At 38.5% G+C, this 26,486-nt stretch overlaps 2 protein-coding genes across 2 annotated transcripts; both read right to left on the reverse strand.

The window, feature by feature from the left end:
• Positions 1-10,448: 10,448 nt before the first annotated feature.
• LOC113344146 (late embryogenesis abundant protein Lea14-A-like) lies at positions 10,449-11,303 on the reverse strand. Its single transcript, XM_026588179.1, has 2 exons — positions 10,988-11,303; positions 10,449-10,880 (listed from the first exon to the last, which is right to left on the reverse strand). The coding sequence occupies exons 1-2, from the start codon at positions 11,188-11,190 to the stop codon at positions 10,589-10,591; spliced, it is 495 nt and encodes a 164-aa protein (XP_026443964.1). The 5' UTR covers positions 11,191-11,303; the 3' UTR covers positions 10,449-10,588.
• A 9,535-nt stretch (positions 11,304-20,838) lies between these two features.
• Positions 20,839-22,187, reverse strand: LOC113344137. Its single transcript, XM_026588170.1, has 3 exons — positions 21,430-22,187; positions 21,134-21,260; positions 20,839-20,895 (listed from the first exon to the last, which is right to left on the reverse strand). Exons 1-3 carry the CDS (start codon positions 22,185-22,187, stop codon positions 20,839-20,841), a joined length of 942 nt encoding a protein of 313 aa, XP_026443955.1.
• Between the last annotated feature and the right edge of the window lie 4,299 nt (positions 22,188-26,486).

The following is a 26,486-nucleotide window of genomic DNA, read 5'->3' on the forward strand; positions in this document are numbered from 1 at the left end:
GTTTGATAGAAATGTAGAATAAGACGTTGGTTATATATTGAATTTGATATCTAACCCCGAACTCCAAAAATATAGTTTTATAGACATTTCCATTCATTCCTATATTATTTTTTATTTTTCTCTAGCCGCCATCATTTGAAAAGTTTAATGTTCACTTCAAATAACGTGAGTAAAGCATACGGGTGGATATCTGTCCGATTTTCTTTGTTTTTAACAGGTTAGCGTCATGGATGTCAAGAGCACATGAAGATGCAAATAAGTGTTTCGTTCACCCACATTAATACAGAGTGAGTAAAGGAATACTTTTATTTTGTTTATCTGGAATAAGCAATCGAGAAACACGAATTAACCGGGGAACATTTAATTGTAGCATCCTGCATTAAAAACCCTGAAAAAACATGCTAATTTGAACTATCGGTATTGAGAAACCACACCGGCAGTTATAGTGAAATATTTCTCGATCTTCGTGTATCCCAATTTCTTGTTCTTTTTGTTGAAACATCTTTTGTTTTTGTAAGGTATGCTCACAAATAGGTGTACTAATTTTTTACACAAGTGGCTAGGCTCTAGTTATCTCATCTACAAAACCTACTATGTATTGATGTGTGGAGTAGCTAGAGATCCATACAAATTTTTAATGACGGAGTCGGAAATTTTCCTAAGGGGAGGCAAAAATTGTTGAGAACAGGCAAAAGGGAAAAAATAGGTTGGAATGTCAAAAAAAAATATGGCTTCTAATAGTGGGCTTAGGGAGCAACTTCCAACCCTTATCATGGATGGCTCCATCTCTTCAAATTTGATAATTTGTTTGGATTATCATCTTGAAATCATTTTTGATTCAAATAGATTGATAAACATGATCTTTTTCTGGATTGACTTATGCGGCAACCTAAATCCATATAATGAGGATCCAAGTTTATAACTCAGTGGTTTTGCATCAATTTCAGTAAGGAGGAAGTCGGGAATTCAAATTTATCCACATTGTAAAGTTTAGTAATAGACTACTTGTATAATTAAGTTTGGCGGGTTAGATATATTCATGGGGCCTATCCTACTAGCTAGGTTTGGGTAGGGACCTGGACCCGACTTTTCCATATCAAATAAAAGAATATAAAAAAAACAGAAAACGATAGCATACACCATGCTACATTATTCCTTTCCAATAATGCTACATCATCGATTCAATCGAATAGGAATTAATGTTTAATCGTAACTTATGTTGAGGCATACTGAATTTTTTAAGACACAATAGGGTCGTTAGGTAGTAATATTAAAATCCCCTTATCCATATATTTTCTTAATGGAAAAATGCCCTTATTGATATTCTATTATTTTTCTAACTTTTTTTGTATTTTTTTGTTGTTGTAATTTAGTTTATTTATAATACACTAGGTTCGGCTGACAATTTATCAACCGAACCTCAGGGTATACTTCATAAAACATTGAAAAGTCCGGCTGATAACTTGTTAGTCAAACTTTGTTGTTTTGAGAACATACCTAGGTTCAGCTGACAAGTTATTAACCATTCATTATGTAATTGCCAAACGTAGGTTCGGTCGATAACATATCGGCCGAACTCAGCCGAACTTCACTCCATAACTGCAAAACTTAGATTAGGATGGTTCGAGCAAACAAGATATCAATTGAACCTATGAGTAATTTTCCATATGCGAAGAACATTTTAGGTTCAGACAATAGCTTATCAACCGAACCTATATATATAAGAAAATAAAATTAGGTTCGTCCAATAACTTGTCAGTCGAATTTAGGTTTAGTTTTTTTACAAAATAGAAAAACTAAAAAAAAAAAAAAAAAAAGTTAAATTAAGAGAATCAAAACTATCTTAAATGGAAAGAACATATGGAAAGATGAAAATTGGGGCAAAAATGGATGCTCACCACAATCGGCTCAAAAACTGCAGAACAACTGCAAAATCCAGAATAAGCTCCGGCGAGAAAATTCGGCGATTGAAAGCTAGAGTGCTACAATGGATTGGTCTCATACAAGGTTTTTTCTAGTTTTGATTACACTTCTTTCTCTTTTTCTTTCTTTCCTGCATTTTGCTTCACGCTGTTTTTTCCTTTGATTTTGGTTTTTATTTTCTTTCTCGGCCTAGGGTTCCTGCTTTTCTTTTTAGGGTGTTTGAAGTTTTCGCTCCCATCATGCCTGCTGCAACCTGCTATGCTATTCGATCCTCCCTCCCCCTCCCCCCCCCCCCCCCCCCCCCCCCCATCACCTCATTTACCTTCCCTTTCTTCTCAGATGTGTTAGGACGATGCTGCTTCAGAGAATAGGTAATGCCATTGCCCATTCAAATACTTCGAAGTCTTCCGTGATGGGGTGCATGGCAAAGGTTATGCCTAATGGCAACTGCAAGATGAAACTTAGCTTATATAAAGACAACTCTCTTTATTGATGTTTAGAAAATCTCTCAAAACTAAACACAAGCTCTAATCTTGCTCATATGATCAACCACAACTTTCGTGATCATATATATATAGAACTATGAATTCCTTTTCCTAGTCTTATTACCTTATTACGTGTCTTTCCTTTTCTTAGAACTAGATGACTTCTAATTCCCTTAGGATTACATCAATTGCATTTTCTTATCCTAACCAACTTGTTAGAGATTATCTTAGGCTTAATTTTGAAGTTTAACCAACATTCTCCCCGTTAAGCTTCAACCTTACCCGTGACATATCTTGTACTCCAATCAGTTGTCTCATTTCTTCAAACTTGATCCGATCTAATGCCTTTGTCAATATATCTTCTTTCTGCTCAGTTCCTGGTATGTGTTCAACGTTGATGATCTCCTTCTCGATACATTCTCGTATGAAATTATACCTTTTGTGAATGTGTTTCGTCTTCCCATGAAACACCGGATTTTTAGTGAGTGCAATTGCAGACTTATTATCAATCTTGATGAGAACTTTTTCAGGTTCTCTTCCTTTGATTTCACCCAACAGTTCTTGAAGCCATATTGATTGTTTATCTTCTTCTGTTGCGGCCATGAACTCAGCTTCACAGGATGAGAGGGCTACAGTGTCTTGCTTCTGTGAACACCATGTAATAGGTGCTTCTCCTAGATAAAATATATGACTAGTTGTACTTTTTCCATCATATTGGTCAATATTATGACTGATGTCACTATACCCAACAATTCCTCTTGATCCTCCTCGACCATACTTCAATCCACAGCTGATTGTTCCTCTTAGATATCTCAATATCTGCTTTATTACATCACCATGAGACTTGCGTGGACTCTGCATATAACGGCTTGCTTCTCCCACAGAGAAAGCCAAATCTGGTCTTGTGGGTAATAAGTATCTTAGGCATCCAACATTTCTTCTATAACTCGTTGAATCAATCTCTGCTTCTTCTTGTGCCTTTGAAACTTTAAGTCCAAACTCCATCGGTATCTTAGTTGGATTACAAGTTTCAAGTCCTGCTTCTTTCAGAATTCTCCTTGCATAAGCTTTTTGTTTAATCCGAATCCCATCTACTCCTTGATGGACTTCTATGCCAAGGTAATAAGTGAGTTTTCCAAGGTCTGACATCTCAAACTTTGATGACATTTCTCTCTTGAACTCATTGATCACCTTAAGGGAGTTGCCAGTCAAAAATAGATCATCTACATAGACTGCAATCACAAGAAGCGTTCCCTTTTCTTCTCTTCTGTATACTGATGTTTCTTTAGAGCACTTAACAAATCTGATTTCTCTTAAGATTTGATCAAACTTTGTATTCCAGGCTCGAGGAGCTTGTCTTAGAACATATAGAGATTTTGACAACTTGTAAACTCTATGTCCTTGTCCCTTTACTTCGAAACCTTCTGGTTGTTCAACATACACATCTTCACTTAGTTCGCCATGCAAGAATGTCGTCTTTACGTCTAAATGATGTATTTCCCAAGAGTTTGATGCAGCTTCTGCTATTAAGAGACAAATTGTCTCTAGTCTAGCAACTGGTGCGAAAACTTCATCAAAATCTATGCCTGATTCTTGTACATATCCTTTTGCTACAAGCCTTGCTTTGTATTTATTGACAGTACCATCAGAATTCCGTTTTATTTTGAAGATCCACTTAAGACCAATCACTTTTACCCCACCTGGCTTATCAACTAGAAACCAAGTTTTATTTCTGTAGATTGAAATAATTTCTTCTCTACATGCTTGTGTCCATTTAGTCGGGACCTTTGCTTCCTGAAAATTCCTTGGTTCATCATTAACAGAAAGTAGCATAATCTCACATTCTTCTGCAGCTTGAAGAACATAATCCTCCAGATACTGTGGCTTTTGTATCTGTCTTGTTGATTTTCGCAGTGGAATGGGTTGAGTTATTTCATCGATCTCCTCCTCTTCTTCTTCTTCTTCTTCTTCTTCTTCTTTTCGTTATTCTCAGTATTTTCATTATTCTCTTCTTCTTCTTGATTAACATCATTGTTTCCATTGGTATTGATTATTATGGGTCCTTCGCCTTCATCAATTACTTGACCCCATCTCATGTGAAACATTCCTGGATCCCTACTTGGTCCATCATTAGTTTCTTTCTAGTTCCAGTTTGCTTTTTCATCGAATACCACATCTCGACTCACTATTACTCTTTTCGTTGTTGGATTGAATAATCTGTAAGCTTTGGATCCAGGCTCAATTCCTAGATGCACAAGAGTCTGAGATCGATCATCCAGTTTCTTAAGAGTTGCAGAATCAACTTTTGCGTATGCTTTGAAAAATGATTCACAGATCCTTGATTCATCGTTTATCTGTGGTAGCCCTCGAACCATCTTGTTCTGAGACATAGTTTTTAAGGTTCTTAAACTTATGTGTCCCAACCTTGCGTGCCACTTCCACGTCTGATCTTCCAGTCTCATATTCAGACACAATGACCTTCCAATCATGAGACTTATCTTGTAGAGTCTATTCTGTGAGCGTGACACTCTAACTAAAAGTCTTCCACTTGGGTCATGAACTGTTAGATAATCTTGTCGCATTCTAACATCACATCCAACTTCTTTAGCTTGTCCTAAACGTAGAATGTTGCTTTGTAAGTTTGGGATGAAGTAGATGTTTGTGACAAGCTTCTGTTCTCTGGTCTTCCTCTGAAATATAATTAATCCTTTCCCTTCAATTTCTACAGAAGATCCATCCCCAAACTTCACTTGTCCTTTGATTTTCTCATTGAGTTCAGAAAAGTAGTGTCTCTTACCAGTCATGTGATTGCTGGCTCCATTATCTAAATACCAGATTCCTTCTTCTCCATCCTTTGATTCGTAGTTCTTTGGTATTAGTTTTCCTTCGTTTAAGAATACAACTTCGTGCATGAAAAGAGCTGTATCTGCTTCCCTTGTTTCATTCTTGTTTGTTTCTTCCATCTTTTGTATTCTTTCAGGGCATACAGAGGAGAAGTGTCCTGGTTTATCACATCTGTAACAAATAATGTTTGATATATCCTTCTTTTCTTTCCCTTGGTTTTGATCATTCTGAATTGTTGTTCTATCTTGTGAGTTAAACCTTCCTCCCCTTCCTCGGCCTCTGTTTCCTCTACCACCTCTTCCACGACCTCTTCCTCTTGTCGCAGAGTTTTGTTGGTAAGAGTTTGTGTATAAGAGTTTTCCTTGAGTTTCTCCATTGTTTTCTTCATCAAGGATTCTCTCTTCATATGCTTTCAATCTTCCAATTATATCTTCATAGCTAGTCTTCTTTAAATCTAAAACTTGTTCGAGAGAAGCTATGATATGAATATACTTGGATCTTGGTAAACTATTGAGAAACTTATTTACCAGTTTATCTTCATCAATGGATTGTCCAAGTGACGCAGCTTTTGAGGCTATCTCTGATAGCTTTCCTGCAAAGCTATCAATAGTATCAGTGTCTTTCATCTTCATTCTTTCAAATTCAGACATTAAGGTTTGCATACGGGCTTCTTTAACTCGATCAGCTCGAGATTACGTGCCTTTATTGCATCCCAAATTTTCTTTGAAGTTTCCTGTTCACCAACTTGTAGAACAAGACATTCTGGTATTGCTTGAACGAGTAATCCAATGGCAACATTGTTTTTTTCTGGGTCCAATGTACCAGGATCAATTGTTTCCCAAACTTTGTAGATTTTCATCAGTACCTTCATTCTCATGGCCCATATTGTGTAGTTTGTGGCGTTGAGGATTGGTACTTGTATTGATGGTGGTGTGAACTGTTTTGCACCCACAATGGTGGTTTTGTTTTACATGGCTCAGAAACAAGCTCTGATACCAATTAATGGCAACTGCAAGATGAAATTTAGCTTATATAAAGACAACTCTCTTTATTGATGTTTAGAAAATCTCTCAAAACTAAACACAAGATCTAATCTTGCTCATATGATCAACCACAACTTTCGTGATCATATATATATAGAACTATGAATTCCTTTTCTTAGTCCTATTACCTTATTACATGTCTTTCCTTTCTTAGAACTAGATGACTTCTAATTCCCTTAGGATTACATCAATTGCCTTTTCTTATCCTAACCAACTTGTTAGAGATTATCTTAGGCTTAATGTTGAAGTTTAACCAACAATGCCACGGGGTCTATTCTTAAAAATTTGCAGGATAAACACTTTTTCTCAGAGGTTAACAAGGCTAGTTGCAGAGACATCATCACTCACGTTCTGCAGATTTTCTATGCCTAGGAAGGATTGCTCCAACAGCTGCGTATGTGGTTATGCTTCCATTGCATGAACCTACATACTTGGAGATCTTCTTTTAAAAAACTGGAAGGTGTATGGAAACATTGTTGGTCCTTTCAACGGCATTTCTGCAGATTTCCTCAGTCACGGAGTAGACAGGCCTGCAGATTCACCTGTTTTGTTCGTGCCAGCTGAAGCAAGGGATGCTTTTACAACAAGGGGTGAGGATGATGTTGTGGTTTTTGAAGCTTTTTCTCTTTCTCCGGACTTGTTTAATGATGTTTTTCAGCACCACCTTTACACAGTGTCCATCATTCCACATCATTGCAGGTTAAATTTCTCTTGTACCTTGAAGTGTTGCCTAGATAGTGTATTTTTTAAACCAACATGTTTGGCTGCCTGGATCTGGTTACTTATGCTTCCCATTTTCTCACTGACGCGCTATAGGCCCACACGATCCGCCGAGGAGAGGTCGAGTAACAGAAAGCGAATTCAAGTTGCTGCCATTCAATAGGCTCTTCTGACTTGGATACAACCTATGGGATGTTACACGTTGATCTCTAAGATACTTCATCGACCATGCCAACAACAACCTACCTAACATGACAGCAAAAATAAGCCATTGGTTGCCAACTTATGTGCCTTCCGGAAGAAGATTGGTTATGGGCATTATGCTGTGGTGATCCTTGTTTTGTGTTTGAAAGGTGTTGCTCCTCGCACCGAGAATATGTTAATTGAATTACAATCTAAGCATCCAGCAAAACCCCTACCTTCCATTCTGTAGGAAGACTTTGTTTGTGACCCAGTCACGGTCGATTCAAGGGCTGTCTTAGGCGCTATCAAGAGTTTCCCAAGAGGCACTTCTTGTGGTCGGGATGGTTTGCATGCACAACATCTTATCGATGCGATAATTGGTGCAGCTTCGGCAGTTGCAGATAATTTTTTGGCTTTGATTACAAGGGTGGTCAACCTTTGGTTAGCAGGCAAGTGCTATAAGGTTTTAGGAGATCTCATTACTAGTGCACCTCTTACGCATTTACTCAAACCTGAAGGTGGTTTCGTTTCTAAGGTGGATTCTTTCTCCGTCGGTAAGGCCATGTCTTCTCTTTTAGGGGATCATCAATTTGGGGTTGGTGTGCCGGTAGGTGGTGAAAGTATACTTCACGCTGTAAGTGATCTGTTGGAGTTTATAGGGCACTCGAATCAGATGTCAATGTTTCTTATTGACATTTCGAATGCGTTCAATATGGTGTGCAGGTCTCATCTTATTAGGGAGGTCCGGCTTCACTATCCAGGTATTTCTGACTGGGTTGAATTCTGTTATGCAAGGCCTGCTAGGCTTTACTATGATCATTACATCCTGTCATCCGCACTTGGTGTTGAGCAAGGAGATCCTTTTGATCCCCTTTTGTTTGTTTGCTCTGACACTTCACCCTCTTGTGAATTCCATTGCTTCTCAGTGCAAGCTCGATTTGCATGCTTGGTACCTTGATGATGGTACTATTATCGGTGACACCTTAGAGGTAGCAAAAGCTTTGAGTATTATAGAATCTGAAGGACCGAGTAGGGACCTACATCTCAACATTAAGAAAACTGAAGTCTTTTGTCCTACAGTTGATCCACGTAGCATTGGTGAAGGTGTTTTCCCCAAGGATATTGGTAGGCCTAGCAAAAGAGTTAAGATTTGGGTGGACCTGCGAGTTTGGATTTGGATTTCATGAGTGATACGGTGTTGAGTAGGGTGAAAAAAACTATTCAGATAATGTCCGCTATAAAAAAAAAACTCAAAGACCCTCAAAGTGAGATGTTCTTACTTCGTAACTGCGTCGGTGTGGCCAGATTATATTTTTCTATGCATACCACCAACCCTGCAGCCCTTCAACAGGCCTTGGATCTCTTTGATGATCACTTTCTCAAGTATTTGAGGTTGTTAATCACGAGAGATGGTGATGGTTTTTTGGCCTTTATAACAGAGGTTAGCTATCATACCCATCAAAGATGGTGGCCTTGGTATATACACTATGACAGACACTCACACATATTGTTATCTTGCCTTCCAGAGTCAGACTACTTTGGTGCGGAAAGTGATTCTTGGTAGATTATTCTCAACCGATAACGGTGTTGCTTATCAGTTGTCTCTTCAGAAATTCATTCAGGTATGTGGGTTTCCTTCCACTTATTGCGTCGATGACACTGCCTCCCCTTCTATGCACTCCTTGGAAGTCACTTATTTTGATGCAGTTAAGAAACAAATCCCTTTCCAATTTACATTATCTGCAAGAGATTCCATTTTGTGGCAATGTAACTAGATTAAACATGTTTAAGATTATCTTTTGGTTGTTCCCATCAGTGGTTTAGATCAATGTCTTGGGCCTAGACAGTTCAGAGCAGTTTCTTATCGCTTTGGTATTCCTCTATTTGTTGAAGATGGGTTGTGTTCTTGTTGTAATAGACCTATGGACATTTTTGGTGATCATGCGCTTCATTGTGCTAAGGATGTTGGACTTAAGTTTCATCATGACTTGGTTCGCGACGTAACTGTGGATATCTGTTACAAAGCTAGTGTTCCTGCGCGAAAAAAAGCTGCTTTGGGGTTGTCGTCAGATGATTACAAGGACTTACGTCAAGCGGATATTCTAGTGCTCAATTGTGAAAACGGCCAAGACGCGTGTATGGATGTTACAAGTGTGTTACCTTTCACTGGCGACGGAGTTCGTTCCTTTATGTCAGGCCAGGTTAAAGGAAATTTCACGCAAGCGTACTAATTACTTGAATGAATGTGTTTCGCATGGTTAGGGTCTTGGTGTTTTAGCTTTCACCACTTTAGGAGAGCTCAGTGAAGATTTTGTTTGTGTTTTTCAAGCGTCTAAAGAACTGCTTAGTTAATAATGATGCTGGTAGTAGTCTTGGTAGTTTTATTTTTCATAGATTGCGTATTGCTATTCAAAAAGGAGTTGGTCCCCTACTTGTAGCTTGGCTGCCAAATAAAAACTCTGTTATGTAACCTCCTCAAAAAATTATTTAAATAATAAAAACAACCCGACGTAGAGTAATTTTTTAACACATTTTTATGCAATAGATAAAAATAAAAAATAAAATGTAACAATAAAATTTATAAAAAAAAAATCTTCAATTATTTTTTTTTTCTCTGAATCTTTGTATTTATTCAAAATCATCAACAACAAGGTAAGAATGTAAGAACCCTACTTGAAATTTAAAATTTTGAAAACTTAATTTAAAGTTAAAATTCCAGCTAAACAAAACTAAATATTTAAAAAATAATAATTAATCAATTCAATAAGTAAGTAAATTGATGAATTAATCAAGGATACCTAAGTAATTTATCTATCCTAACTCCTAAGACACCCCTTAAAAACAAATCATTTTTGTAGGCCTCAAAAAGTTAGTGGGCATTGTCCCAACTCCCAAGTAATCATTTTGTTTAATGCCTTTCTGTTGGGCTACTCTTTAGTCCTTCCTCCTAAAGCCTAATCCTTTTTGTTGGGCTACTCTTTAGAAAAAGTCAAAGATAAAAATTAACATAGAAAGTGTTTTCGGAGTTGAACACTTGAACTAATGGGGACCGGTACGATGTCGGTTTAATTACCTGTTAGACTTAATAATTAGACTCAAGATGATTTTAACCACATCACGAGAGGATTTACATACTGGATTGCACTGTTTGCCGATTTGAAACTTGAATTTTTCTGCGTTAAATTTTAGTTTTAGCCAATATTCACTGATGCCAAAGCACAATGCGAAAATTAAGATATTGATCAACAAGTTGGTAAAGTAAATGATAAACAAATTTTATTCATTTCATGGTACTCAGAAAATCTGAAATATTCAACCTAACACAGGCCTTACTAATAACCAAAACAATACAATTATTAAGGAAAATCAGTCTTTCTTTATATCCTCTGATCATTCATCGTCATTCTTGTCCTTTGAATCATCATCTCCTCCACCAAAAATACTAGAAGCAGTTGGGAGTTTGATTTCTCCTTTCTTAGATAGTGGAATCGTAATATTACCAAAGATTGGTAAATCAACAATAAGACCTACTCTCACTTCATAATCAATATCCCAATCTCTTCCTAAATCCTTTGCTATAGTCATCAGTATATTATACGGCACTTTCACCGGTACTTTGAGCAATGTCACGTCATTCTCCTCAATATCACCTGGATCTGGCATTGTTCCGGACAAGATTTCCCTGTAAACATCAAGACCCAAAAGTTAAAAAAACTAAAATAGCAGATCGCCAGGTGAAACAATGAAGTAAATTTTTTTTGAGGAAAGTAAAAAAAATGTAATACTTACTTGCCAGCACTGAATAAGGTGTATCTGACTTCACAGATAGGAATGGAATGGCTATATGGATTAGTGATTGATATGTTTGCCATTAAAGTGACTTCATGTAAACCCATTTTATGGACATCAACATCTAAATCAGCTTCTGGTTTCTTGATAGCTCCAACTTTGTCTGCTACAAAGTTCTTAGCTTTGTCAAATAATTCTGCCATTAGAAATGCTTGGTATGAACAAGCTCTGAAAAATGAAAATGATGTTGAAATTGAATTTGAGTTTGAGAAATAAGATTGGTTTGAAGAATGAATTTGATATCTAACTTTGAACCCCAAAACTATAGTTTTATAGACATCTTATTCCTCTTTATTTTTTTATCTCTAGATTACAAATATCTAAGCCTTCATCATTGAAAAGTTTAATGTTCACTTTCAAATAACGTGAGTGAAGCATACTCTAGGATAGACTGTCAGACGCTTGTCTTTTTAACAGACTGACGTCAATGGTTGTTTTGAGTTATTCAACTTATTCAAGTCGGCAGGACAGTGTTTTCTCCACCCACGTTAGCATACATTGGGTAAAGAGAAAAGGGTGACTTTAATTTTCCTTACTCATGTCGACAAATACGTGTACCAGTATATGTCGTTTTTTGGTCGGTACGTGTGTCTAAGTATCTAGTTATCCGAAGTTTGACATTCACTTAAGAAGTATTACTATGTACCAAGGTGTAGAGTAACTGAAATAGTCGGTGTTTATATTTCATCCACGTATCTAAAAATGTGGATCTAGTAACCCTTTTGAGAGTTTACTGATTGAAATTGGTTATTTGTCTAGATTGTCATCTTTACGTGAGGTTCTATTGATGCGATGATGTGATCCTATTTGATTTTCGAGTTGTACCATGGAGGTAAATTGCAACAGGGTATATGTTATCACTTTGTGGGTTTTAGGTTGCCTAGACTCGTTCACGTGTCCATTACGCGTCGTTTAATGTTGCCGCGTACGTCTATCAGGAAAAGGTCACATCCAGTGTATATTTATCTAAAAGTAAATTTAGTCGGTTGGGCGGATCCTGACAGTCCTAACGAAAACTCTAAAAGCTAATTAGAGGCTAATAGCGCGTTTGCAGTAGGAAGTGAAAGATTTTTCTTTTTTTTACTCCGTACAAAAATGTTAGGTTTTATTATTTCCGGATGCCTGGCCATATGGCCAGGCATTTGGCACTTTCTAACGTCATTTAACCAAGCATTAACCCCTCGTATAACCTGACGAATTCTTAGCAGCCAACAATATTTAACCGTATTCAAAGAAAAAATGTTGGAAATATATCTTAAATCCTAGGTTCGTGAGAATCCTAAGACCAATTGATACATCATGACTTTATGTATATCCTTTAAGGTGTTGTTCTGTTCGTGGAAAGTGAGCAAGTTATTTGTCAATCTTCCCGCGTTTCGCATATCTTAAGGTATCGGTCTATACCTATTACCCATCTTCTAGTGCTCCCTTGCTTGATGATGAGAAAGACTAATTTGCATAAGAAGAATGATTTGCAGCCCTTAAAATTCAATAGTTTCTTCCAGAAACTTGCGAAGAAGAACGGACATGGACACCCTTTAGTTGATGGGTCACTGATGCTCGTTGGATTGTATGTGCACCCATTAAAATCAAAGTTCAAAACAAGGTGATAAAGAAGCTTATTATTGGTGCAGGCATAAGAAGCTGTGAAAGAACTTAACCAAGAGTCATGACAAATTGGAGTGACTTTTTGGTTTCTTTATCTTTTGCTGGTCTGAATTAAGTTCCTTCCCGATTTTTCTTTTTGAATTCTGGGACTTGAGCTTTGCTCATCCCTGTAAGCTTATATATCAATACAAAAACAAAACATGTTTATAAGAATACATGAACTTCTCTTTCAAACTTGGATTTCTTCAAAATGCGGTTGAATATCTTTGGATGCTAAAAATTCGGATGGTTGACCGGGGTTAAAATTTGGATTAAATGACGTCAGAAAGTGCCAAATGCCTAGCCACGATGCTGCTACATCTAACATGATCCATCAGCGGGAGAGCAAAACTTTTCCCAAATTTTACACACATTTATCAATTGAAATTCGAAAGTCTTCATTATTTGGATTTTCTTTTTCTATCCCCATGCAACTATCTTTTTTCTTTTTTTAAGCAGAAAGGTTAATTTGTGTTTGAAGGAAAATGGAAAAAGGCTTAAGCCCCCATTTTAGTCCGAGATTACAATTATCTTCTATCTATTATAACTTTCCAGTGAATAACAAAATCTCTAAACACATAATACCTAAACCAATTTTGGCCAGACCCCCAAGTGAAAATCAACAGTTTTACTTCATTGATGACATCTGAAATGGATCTTGGCTTGGAGTTGTGCAACCAAAGTATCCCCTTGGGTTCATCTCACATTGTAACCCCCAATGAAATAGTTCCAAATGCTATCTTGTAAGTAAGAAATCTCTTGCTATAGAGAGTGTTTGTACCCAGAATTATTTTTGGGCACGAAACACGATTAAATCGATGATTTGATGTATAGCTGGGGTTAGGAAACGAATTGAAGAATAAATAAAAGAGACACATATTTTACGAGGTTCGGCATGGTTTTCCTACATCCACGGACGAATCCCCTTGGGGAGTGATGTTTTATTGATATCATAATTACAATGGATTTTTTCTGTATTCTGTAGCCTCCCTCCTCTTTTCTCTATCAGGGCGTCCCTATTTATACAGTTGAACACCTAATTTCGAGATAAACTTAAATGGCATTAACTTTTCCTGCATGCCTTCTGGCATTAATTCTGCATGAAATTTCCCTGCATGCCTCCTTGTATTAATTCTGCATGACGTATTAATTCTGCATGAAACTTCCCTGCATGCCTCCTGGCCATACACTACATTAAGTTTCCATGCATGCCTCCTTATATTAGTCTACTCTGCTGGCAGATTGGATTGACTGGTTGACAGGTGTAATGGGCTGGTAGTATGGATGAAGGATGGCTGACAGCGCATCTGGCAACATGGTTGGAAACTGGTTGGCATCACAACTGGCAGCATGGCTAGTAACTGGATGGCAGTGCGGCAGAGTACTTAGATGGAAATTGGTTGGCAGCACTGCTGGCAACATGACTGGAAATTGGCTAGAGGTGCAACTTGCAACCTGACTTTGACAGTTTACCGACGGTTGACTTTGACCATTGACCGGGCGTTGACTTCATGGATCACTGGATTAGCTGGTAGCTATTTCAGTTGGAAAGCTGGTGGCAGGCTTGGATGAGGGTCAAAAGATGATTCAAGTACCAATTTGGCCCATTATGTGGCATTTTTACTCATGGTACAAACATCGCCCCCTCTTAACCTCCAACTTGTTGGGGGTTAAGAAAATTTCGTTTTCCTAGTTCAATGACAAAATTCGGCCCCAAGTGTGGATTATTGCTGCTGAAGTGATGGCACCCTTCCCTTGTTGTTTGCGGAAATCACAATCAAGATGCCCCCAAGCGAGGCTATTGTGATTGGAAGATCGGCGGGAAACAGTTGAGCATGAACCATTGTTGTATGTAAAAACTAGAACGATGGTTGATCTGGTATGCAACGAAAACGTGATACTGGAAGAAAGTGGTGTTGAAAGTGAGCTGTAGCTGTTGATGTAAAACTGAACTGTGGCAGTTACCTAGAACTAGACTAGTAACAGTTGTTGGAAAAGACGAGCTATATTTAATGTCAATCAGCTGGAATCTGTGTCGGCTGTTGTTGTAAGAGAAACTTGAATTTTCTGATTGTCAGTAATTTTCGACCAAACAGGGTAGCAGTAGATGTTGATACTAAACTGTTGTCAGCTATAGGATGAGAAGCGGCAATTACGAATGAAAAGGCGGAGGCCATTGGTGAGACCCCTCAATCATTAGGATGGTAAAATAATTTGTGCGCCGCTGACCTTCTAGCGATCTTGAATTTACTACTGGCTTTGACAGTGATCTTCATATGTCGTTAATAGTTATATGAATCGGGATAGCAGCTATGTAAAACCAGACCACAACAGTATATGTGGAACTGGAACGCAATTACTGCTGTAAACTGGATTGCGACCACCATACGAAACTTGTCTGCATCAGTAATAAGGAGAACGGGATTGAAACAGCTTCGAGCAAAGTTGGGCTGCAACAGCTACGATCGCTGGACTGCAGGAGATGTGAGCTGCACTGCAGCAACTGCGATCAGCTGGACTACATGAGATGTGAGCTACACTGCAGCAGCTGCGATCATCTGGAATGCAGGAGTTTCGGGCTACCCTGCACTGGAGCAGCTGCGATCATCTGGACTGCGGGAGCTGCGAACAAAGATGGACTGCAGCAGCTTCGATCAGCTAGACTGTAGCAGCAATGAGTAAAGCTGCATTGAGTGCAACAGTTGCTAGTGAAAATGGACTATAAGAGTTGCGAGTAAAACTGGATGACATCAGTTGCGTCCAACTGAGTGCAGCAGTTACGAGAAAAACTGGACTGCATCAGTTGCGTCCAACTGAGTGCAGCAAATTCTTAGGAACTGGACTACAACAATTCGATCAACTGGACTGTAGCAGTTATTAACGCTTTTGTTTGCGATAATTTCATCAAAATATTAGGGTGTATGATCTCCTCTTTTAATCCTTTAACTCGTTGGAGGATTAAGAAGTTCGGGTTACCCTTTGTTTCGATTTCCAAGCGTGCATTTCGGCTAAATTTTGCATCGCATTTAGGTGCTACGTAACTCGCCCCCAAGCGTGTGGAGTGTTATGAAGCTCGCCCCAAAAAGTTACTTTACACCATGAGGTGTTACATATCTCGCCCCTATGTGATGGTCATCCACGTTGAAGTGATATGCAACTCGCCCCCAGAGGATAGTGATTGTCATGCTGCTCAATGCTCACACAAGGGAGCACATCCTTGCTGCATCTTTCTCGCGCATGGAACGAAGTTGAAGGTGTATGCTATCTGGAATTCGCGCAGGGGGCCAATCCCACTATACCAGATGCGCGCAAAATTGAAATGTGTGCATCTCTACATGCTTGGCATGCGAAAATGCTCCCTACACTGTAGATGTATAACTGAAAAAAAAAGCATCATGATTTGATAAAAATATTCGAAAATATTGAAATTGTATACGCACCGTATTAAAAGTGTTATTGTGTGAGATACGATGTCGTGCTGAAGAAGATGGTTCGAGCATATCGGCTCTGTAACACTGGTTATGCCAGTTGAATCAAAACTGGACTGCAGATAGTTGTCGTGGAACTGAATATGAGCAGCTGTGATCAGCTGGACTATAACTGTTGTGAGAAAGCTGGACTGCAACAGTTGCAATCAACTGCATTGCAGCGGTTGTTGAGAAACTGGACTACAACAGTTCGATCAACTGGAATGTAGCATTCCGTTAGTGATTGAATGAGACCGTTTTCGATGCTGCCCTCGAAAAATTGAAATTCCTACCCTCATGATGTTGGAAATTAACATGCGATTGCAACGAGCCGAAAATCGCCCAATTAGGACGTATGATGAAGAAGTTATCGAACCAACAAATTGCATGTGGAGTAAGTCGGGGTGAATATATTCTTGTCGGAGCAAGAGCAGCTGTTGTGGCGCAACTTCTACTGACATGGTGGCAAGTTGGGAATGTGAAAACTTATATAGCAAGTTGCTAGCTGACGAGTGACATCAAGTTGACAATCCGACATTGACATGTTGATGGCGTGATCCATTCTCAATGGCTTCGCTCGGTGAGGGAACACATCTATTTTTATTATATCATTGCTCCGAAAATATTTTTCTCCAAATATCAAAAAATTTACCTTCATTATGTAGGAAATTTAATGACGGTCGCAACGAGCCCAAAATCGTCCAATTTGGACATTTGGACATCATATGAAGGAGATATCAAAGAAACAAAATTGAAGACCAAGCCCAAAAAGAATAGTGTGCTAGCTTAAGCCCACAGTGGGGTAGAAAAATCTGAAGAAGCAAATGGATGGGGCGCAATTATTCTCGCCAAGAGCTTGGGTCGCTAGCAACTCGGCTTGGCTCGGCTTACTTGTGTCTCGGCTCATGTTGACTTGGCTTGGCTGGGGCGGAAATATCCTGCAGTCATGGTGCACTAGGTTGAAAAATCTTCCTGCTTGGCTTGAAGAGGGTGAACATCACCATCCGTGGGTGAACATAATTTCTGAAGTGGATGAACAACATTATTAACAGGGGTGAACGACGCTCGCGTCAGTCAACAGAACTTTGACGTGGGTGTACGAAACCTGCTGATGTGACAAATGATAGGACGCCGGACTTTGGCCGCCTATTCGTGATTATTTTTTTGTTTGAAACTTTTCGCCACGCTTTTCTAACTGTTGCGTTTACTCTTAAATTTTCAGAACAGTTTTTCGGAACTGTTATCCTTTCTCTAAAACGATTTGCAACAGAATTTTAAACTGTTTTCTTGCCTCCGAACCTTCTTGCAACAGTTTTCTGGTACTGTTTCCTTTTCCCAGGGACCTCCTGCGACTTTTCCGCTATACTTTGTGATTCTTTCTGAAACCTTTTGCGATGCTTTTTTGGAGGTTTTCTCTAGGGTTTGCAAGCGCCTAGAGACGTTGGCAACTAGACAACCCTGAGAACATGAAAGTAGCGATTTTGACATGCTTCAACTCGGATATATGGACGCTGCGTTATCTGGGAAACAAATTCTTCGAACTTTGGATTTTAACATGCTGCGGATCGAACATCCTACTATAGTTTTAATGGTGTTTTCACTCCATATTTTGCTGCGGACCGAACGTCCTGGCAAAAGTTTCATCAGACTTTGTAGTGATGCAGTTTCAGTGGTTTCAAAAGGTAAACTTCAATATTTATAGACAAGGACGTTTGGACACCAAGGAATTTCCAAAAACGAATATTCTCAAAGATATACAATATGCACAGAATCGGTTTTCATAATTCCTGGAAATGCTCCGTCCAAATATTGACTGAAATCCTAATAGAAAAATATATAATTAGTAAATGCACATTACTAATTCTTAATTTATAAAGATACACATTTAATTGATGTAAATTAAATACCGTATAAAAACCAAGAAACCTTGATTAAAATATTCTTAATTTAAACCGCATTTAATTGCTATCAAGGAATATCTTTGAATAATTAATGATAAAAGTTATAACTTGTGTTCAAAGAATGACGACATCCTTACTTTGCAAGTCCTTTTTCATACTTATAATCTTCGAAACGATTTTCATCCGATTCCCAAGAACAATGCGATTGATTATCATAGCAATCACCAAACATGGGTTCCACGGTTCAACCAAAACAAGTTTCGGTTCTACCTCCATGTGAGTACTTTGCATAGTCACGCTAGTTACTAAAACTCGGTTGACTAGGTACTAGGATCGGTTCCCCACATACTTATGGTAACTACTCGTAATTTGGTGCACATGTGCATATGATCGGTTCCCCCATTTTCTAAGAACTTGTTGCACATGTTCATAGGATCGGTTCCCTTCACACTAAAAACTTGTTGTACCACTTACAAGGATCGATTCCCCTCTTCCAAATTTACTGCACCTCTCACTAGGATCGATTCCCTTTTCACTAGTAAAAAGTTGTTATTTACAAGACATCGATCATACCATCTTGAGTGATTACTTAAGATCGGTTCTACTAATAAAAGTTATACCAATAACTTAAGTCAGGCCTCTGTGAATAGTTTTACCAAGAACATAAACAAGTTTATGACCAGTTATACGCATCACACATATTGGTAGTTCAAAATAGATTTGTAATGAATAACATTACCAATAAGCCTAGAGATTTCCCTTTCGATCCACAAACAAGTTTGTGAACTTACTTCCTTTAAACGAATGTAAAAAAATTGTTTCCTAGGATGAAATCTTCACTCATACCCATACATAACCACAATAGCATTCATACGATTATGTCGATGTCTTATATACAAAGTTTAATGGTTAATAATACTATGTCTATCTAGAGTTTCATCCACAGCTTCGCAGTTTCATTTTCAATATGCACGACTTGAAAGATAAGTTAGGGAATGAAACATTTCAAGTAAAATATTACTAACCTCAAGAGGAAGGATGATTGTTGTTGTTGTAGCTCCATACTTCCTCACAATCTTCAAGTCTTCATGTAATACTTATAAGTCTCAAATCCTAATACTTTCAAGCTAACCTATACGAAGTTGACTCTAGTATATAATCAAGCGACTCTTTAAATGAGTTTTGATTCACTAAAGTATGACAACCAAACTTGACATACCAACGCTTGGTGGGTTCAACCAAGCAATGCTCTAACAGAATCATCAGCACGTTCCAGGATTCTCTTCAGCGGGTATTCTGATTAGACTACGATCTTCCTCCCTTGGAAATAAGGTTTGATGCGAAGAGATGCATGCAACATCGCAAGAGTTATCTTCTCAATTTTCTTGTACCGTGTTTTCATCCCCATCAAGGATTTACTGACGAAGTAAACAGGCTTTTCATGTGGATCCGGAACAAACAACACTGCACTTACAGCGTTCTCCGTTGCATCCAGATAAACTTCGATAGGTTGTCCAGTTTTTGGACACACCAAAACTGGGGAGTCTCATCGAAAGCTTTTTCGCACTCATCCGTCCTATAAAATTCGCTGCTTTCTTCAAAACATCAAAGAATGGTTTGAATCGATCCGAAGAGCGTGAAATGAAACGATTTAAAGCTGCTAATCGTCCTGCTAGATTTTGGACCTCCTTTTTTATTCTTGGGGATGGAATCCCTGATGGCTCTGATTTGCTCCGGATTCTCCTCGGTTCCTATGTGTGTCATCAAGTATCAAAGGAACTTTTCCGAGGATAAAAAGAATGAATATTTTACTGGATTGAGCTTCATACGATATTGCCTCAAGATATCGAGTCTTCTGCAGATCAAGAAAATGCGACTCCTTTTGCTCAGATTTCACTACCATATCGTCGGTATATACTTCCATCGTTTTCCCAATCAGATCCTTGAACATATGGTCTACCAAATGCTGGTAGGTCGCCCCTGCGTTCTTTAGCCCAAACGGCATTACAGTATTGCAATAAACTCCTATGTCAGTCACAAACGCAGTATGCTCGTGATATTCCTCGAACAAATGTATTTGGTTATACCCCGAAAAACCGTCCATGAATGACAGTCTCCCATACCCTGAGGTTGCATCCACCAAATCTCTTATATGCGGTAGCGGGTACGGATCACTCGGACATGCTTTATTCAAATCAGTAAAATCGATACAGACACGAATTTTAACATTCTTCTTCGGAACGGGTACGACAACAGACAGCCTGCGAGGATACTGCATTGGACGAATAAAGCCCGCTTCCAACAGCTTTTCGACTTCTGCGTAACTCTATCTTTTTTTCTTTGCAACATATTCCTAATTTTCTGACGAACTGGATGGAACTTCTAATCGATATTTAGCTTGTTGAAAGATAACTTCGGATCTATCCCAGCATCTCAGCAAAACTCCATGCTAAAACGTTGGTGTGTGCTCTTAAAAATGTAATCAATCCATCACGTCCGTGTGTAGGTAGATCTGCCCCTACGAACGTGGTTTTGTGCTTCTCATCTCCAATCTGGACCTCAATCAGTTTCTCAGCTGTTGGGGGTTCAGCCGCGTCCTCTCCCATATATGATTCTGGAGGGAGAGGATTCTGTAATTGCTATTTCTATTCGACTCCCAGGATTTGGTTACCGTTAACTTCGGACTTCTTGTATTCCTCCATAGCACTCTCATGGCACTTGTGGGCGGCCATCTGGTCGCTTCTAACTTTCACGACTTCTTCAGGGGTAATAAACTTCAGACATTGATGATATAAGGATGTGACTCCACCGATCTCATGCAACCAGTCTCGTCCTACAATCGCATTGTAGGGAGATCAACAATCAAGCAACAAGAAATTTCTTAAAACGGACTAGTCTGCCAATGTTATAGGTATCTTCACTTTTCAAATCGCCTTTGTAACTTCTCCACTGAAACCGATAATTGGATTTTCATCCTCTTCGATCAAATTGTGTGGGAGATTCATAGAGGAATAGGCTCCTAAAAACAGCACACTCACTGAGATTCATGTATCCATTAGAATTCGGTGTACACGAAACATTCCAATCCAAGCTGTTATAACGATAACATCATTGTGGGGAGCATATACACCTATCATGTCTGCTTCAGAGAACTCGATGTTTGTGCATCCAAGCTCCTGAATTTCTGCTCCATTTCCACTGAAAAAATCAATGTGATTTGTCACGTACCATTCTTTAAACTGTCTGAGCTTTCTCCTGGTCTCATCTTCTGATGCCCGCCTGGTCATTGAATGGATCCTGGCGTGACTGACGTTAATCACATGTGCTGCATCGTCCAAGACCTTTCCCGAAATCTTTTTTCACGTACTCTTGTAGCTTTCCAGCGTCTATAATTCGCTGGACCTCGATCTGTAAAGAGCGACAATTCTCAGTCTTGTGACCATGGTCTTTATAAAAGTTACAGTATTTGCTCTTATCACGCTTATCACGTGTCTCCGCTGGCAAAGGCCGAGGAGGGATCAAATCCTTGCTTATTTTCTCATACAACTCTGTAAGCCGTATGTTCAACGATGTCAGCTTCATATCATGATATTTCTGATATCCAGTTTCCATTCGTTCTCCTTGGTTTTTCTCTTGAAATTCACCTTGATTGTTATGCTTTCCGCTTGAACGGTTCTTTGACTTGTTTTTCTTCCAATCATTTGGATGATTAGATGATCTATTAGCTTCTCTTGTCTCTCGATCTTTGGAATCATCCTCCACTCGAGCGTATTCTTCAGCTCGATTATACAATTCTTCCAGAGTCTTTGGTGGTCTCTTGACCAAGGAACCGTACACACCTCTTTGATCATACTGGTATGCATGTTTATAAGCTTCGATGACGACTTGGTCGTCGGCACCATCCACATCGGCCAACTCTTGCTTGAAGCATCGAGTAAACTGTCTGATGCTTTCCTCCTTCCGAATTCCTAGAAGGAACAATGTGTGGCATCCCTTCCGATCACGTATGTTGTACTTGTAGTAGGAGAAGAATTCTTCAACTAGCTCATGGTAAGTACTGATCGACTGTGCTGGGAGCTGATTGAACCGCTTTATTTCTCCACCAGCCAGCGGCTGTGGAAACATTTTTCACATCAACTCATCCCTATACTTCCACTGAGTCATGGCAGTTTCATAGTGTAAAACATGTTGATCTAGATCATTTGTTTTCTCATCGAATTATGGTAGCTTTGGAACTTGAAAATTCATTGGGGCCGGAATTCTCTGATATTCAGTTTGAAATGAGCTCCTACGGATCGATGCAACCTTTCTATCCTTTCTTCTTTGGAATGCTTTTTCGACATTACTTTCTCTTTTATCTTGCAAAGGCGATCTTCTGTTATTGCGTTCACATCGCCACCTAAGGAACTAGTATAACTAGTATAAATAGGGGTCCTTGGTAGTGTTTGTTTACAATCTTATAGAGTTCTTCTAAAGAGTGGAAAAGCTAGGGTTTTCGGTCTCTTTGTGAGCTTCTTGTTTTTGGGGAAGGGTGAGAGTTGTGTGAGAAGGTAAGAGTTCTCTTTGTAATCACCTTTACGGTTAATTGAATAAATCGTATTCTTGTATGTGGTTTTTACCCAGTTTTGGGTTTTCCATAAAAATCATTGTCTTGTGATTGTTTTTCGTTTATCGTTATTCTCTTGGTACTTTGTTTTTTTCTTCGTTTAATCCCAAAGATCAAAGCGTTGTGGTGAAAATCCCAACATGAAGAAGTTATTTTTGGAAGTAAGAAAACATATATGGTGTATAACGTTCTGCTGCTCGGAATTCTATTGGCCATTAGTACGCAAGGCCGGTTTTTTTGCGTTCTTCTGAAATCTTCATACAGTTCATCCTGATGACGACTACTAAGAACTTTTTCATACTGAATCACAAAACTTTTTAATGACAAGGTTCTCTTATAGTATTTCTTCAAGAAGTTATTCATGCTTTCGGAACGTTGAGTAGTTGTGATACCGGCACAAAAGTGAGAATGACCATAAACCTGTGCCCACATCTCTTTTTTCTTGTATAATTTCTGCAACCATTTATTCCCCGTTAATTTATACTTTATAAGAAACAACTTCCACATATATTCAAAATCTTCCTCAGTCACATTCTCGTATATACATCTCTTGAAATCTTTAGAAAAATTTGTAAAACTAGAATACACATGAGAAAGATGTTGTGCAGCCAGTGGAAAAATATGCCATAAACAAAGTCGATGGTGAGTATTTGGAAATACCTGTATAATAGCGCCCATTATAGCCGATGCTTGGTCTGTCAAAATAGTTTGAGATGTTTCCCCCTCGTAGCATTCAAAAATGTCTTAAACAACCAAACAAATGAGTATGTACTCTCATCTACCAATAAAGCGCACCAAAAAGAATTGTTTGTCCTTGATTATTAGCTCCTACAAATGGTGCAAATGGTTTGTCATAACCAATGGTATTAAATGTAGTGTCAAACACCAAAACATCACCAAAGAAACTATAATTCATCCTACATTTGGTATCACTCCAGAAACAGTTGCACAACTAACCAGTCTCATCCACTTGTATCTCATAAAAAAAATACGGATTATCTTTTTGCATTGACCGAAAGTATTCCAAAAGGTGCCCAGCATCACCTTTGCTCAAAACATCCTCACGACGTCTTCTTTGTATATATGATTATTGTTATCCATTTCAGTGAAATTTAGGTTGCTACTTCCTCCGGATTCGACACTTAAATATCGAAAAATATTTTTCTGACTGATACCTGCATAATGTAAATTTTCGATCATCCTCGCTTGAGAAGCTTCTATATGCCTATGCGATCTCAAAATATGAACTTGAGATGGACATGTAAGTTGGTGATTGTGGTCTTCCACAAATTCTTCGATAGAGTATCTATCCTTATCATTCTACAACTTAATTATCAATTTGGCTTCACAACCTGTCCTTGCGCACAAACGAGGTTTCAAAAGGGATCCTCTTGGATGCTTCTTATACATCCCTGCATTTGAACATTCAAGAACTCTTCTAGAGATTATTTTATCTTTACGGTGAGTGCTCGAACCTTTATGTATACTAAATCCAACGCCTCTAGAGTACCGATTATAGTAATCATATGCTTGTTGTTTAGAATCAAATTCCTCACCAATTTTCGGTACCCCGTTGGTTTTGTCAACCTTTTCTGGATCCGTAGTAAATGGAACATCATCTCTCGGACACAAATTATCATTTTCCTCTGGAAAAGAATGATTCTCAATAAGAACCATGACCTTATTCATCAATCACAGTTGAAAACCAAATCAACATTCACTTTATTTTTCACAAGAGTTCAGTACATAGATATTATAGAAAGCAAAGCCCTAAAATCTAAATCCAGATCAAATAAAATATGAAGAAGTAAACTAATGATACTCGACACATAAGAAACATACAGCACATTAACCATACGTACACAACCATACGTATCCCTAAACAACCATAAGAAACATACAGAAAAGAGAAAATTGATTGGAGATCGTTATACTACTAGACAAGATCATGATGAAATATATTAAATATCAGTACGAGATAATTACCTGCAGTACTGTACTGAGTAAGAGGCTTTGTTCTTGTGATTTAGTTATGCAAGGGCATTTTTTACTTTAGATGGTTACAATAAAATTTTAGGTTTCCAAAAAAAATAGAGATATGAAAAATTTTCTTGACGCCAGAAATAAAGGAAGAATACGAAGATTTGGGGTAAATAGAAAAACAGGATATGTGAAATATATCCTGGAAAAATACGGCAGTTCAAAAAAACGTATTTAACTCCGGTTATCTATACTGTTTGCTGATGTCACATCTAGGATATCCAGCAGTTGTGAAGGCGCGCGTTCAATTTTGATTTGTTCCGTTCCAAACAATGGCGAAGTGCATTACAGCCCATAATGATTTGCATCTTCCGGAAACACATTCCAGTCCCAGGCAATAAACAGCTGCAGGATAGTTGCTGGCAAAGGCCAAGAGATGCGAAAAGATCTAATGAAAAGATCCCAAACATTAAAAGAAAAAGTAAATGAATTAACATATGATCAGCTGTCTCTCGTTCGCAGTTGCAGAAAACGCACAAATCCGGATCCGGATCAACGCCTTGCTGTCTAAGCATGGTTCTTGTGGGGATAGAATCATTAAAAGCAGCCCATAAAAGGAAGCTGACTTTGTTAGGAACTCCCTTAATCCAAAGCAAATTGTTATAAGCACAGTCCTCCACAGTTCCTTCTAGAGCTGCATAACATGTTTTTGGGATGAAATTCTCAACAAGCTTGACTTCATCATCGGAATCTACAAGAACAGGCACATTCCCTAAGTCTCTTTTGAGTAGATCCCACTCCATCTGGTTTTTTTGATTTAAAGTTCTTTTGAATGTACCTTCCCATCTTCCATCAGTAATCATCTCAACAATGGATGCTTGCTTGTTCCTGCTCGCCTTGAAAATAATTGGAAACAAGTCTTTTATACAGCCCCGATCAATCCATTGATCATACCAAACCGAATGTTCATGTCATTGTTAATTTTGAAAGTTACGAACCTTTGCAGATCAAGTACAATCTTTGTAAAATTCCTCCATAAACTCCTACCTTGAACAGTTGATTCATCTGCTGGGAGTGCAATTTCATTGTTCACCTTGCTCTTTTGTTGAGCAATCTTCCTCCGCAGAGTATCTCTTTGGGTTGAGTACCTCCAAACCCACTTAGCGAGAAGAGATTTGTTAGTCTTAGATTTTTAACACCTAACCCTCCATTTCGTTTAGAAATGCTGACCTTGTTCCAGTTCACCCAAGACATCTTCTTTTTTCCTTCAAGAGCGCCCCAAAGAAAGTTCCCATCTATACTCACTGGAAGATGAAAGAGCGATAAGAAATAAATTGGTAAGACGAAAAGAATGACCATCATAAGAGCTAATCGCTCTGCCTTGTTAAGAAATTTATTATTCCAGGAAGCAAGCCTCAACTCCGTTCTTTCTAATACAGATTCCCAAATAGACGTTCTTCTGGAGCATGCACCAATTGGGAGTTCTAGGTACTTAATAGGCAGTTTTTTAATTTTACAACCCAACTTTGGCTAAGGAAGAAATAACGTGATCAGCCCCAACACTTACCATAGTACTTTTCTCTGAATTCAATCTCAAACATGTCGGTTGTTCAAAGATTGCGAGAGTGATAACGAGTCGAGTTACCCCCTCTTCCTTAGCATCAATAAAAATCAGAGTATCATTTGTAAATTGGAGATGAGAAATTACTGCACCCGTATCTGCAACTTGGAAACCATGAAGCTGACCTCTTTGAAAGGCATCATCCATGAGTTTTGAAAGCACCTCAACCACTAACAAGAAAAGATACGAGAAAGAGAATCGCCTTGTCTTAGTCGTT

This window comes from Papaver somniferum, unplaced genomic scaffold (assembly GCF_003573695.1).
Source record: "Papaver somniferum cultivar HN1 unplaced genomic scaffold, ASM357369v1 unplaced-scaffold_74, whole genome shotgun sequence".
In the NCBI taxonomy this organism is placed as follows: Eukaryota; Viridiplantae; Streptophyta; class Magnoliopsida; order Ranunculales; family Papaveraceae; genus Papaver; species Papaver somniferum.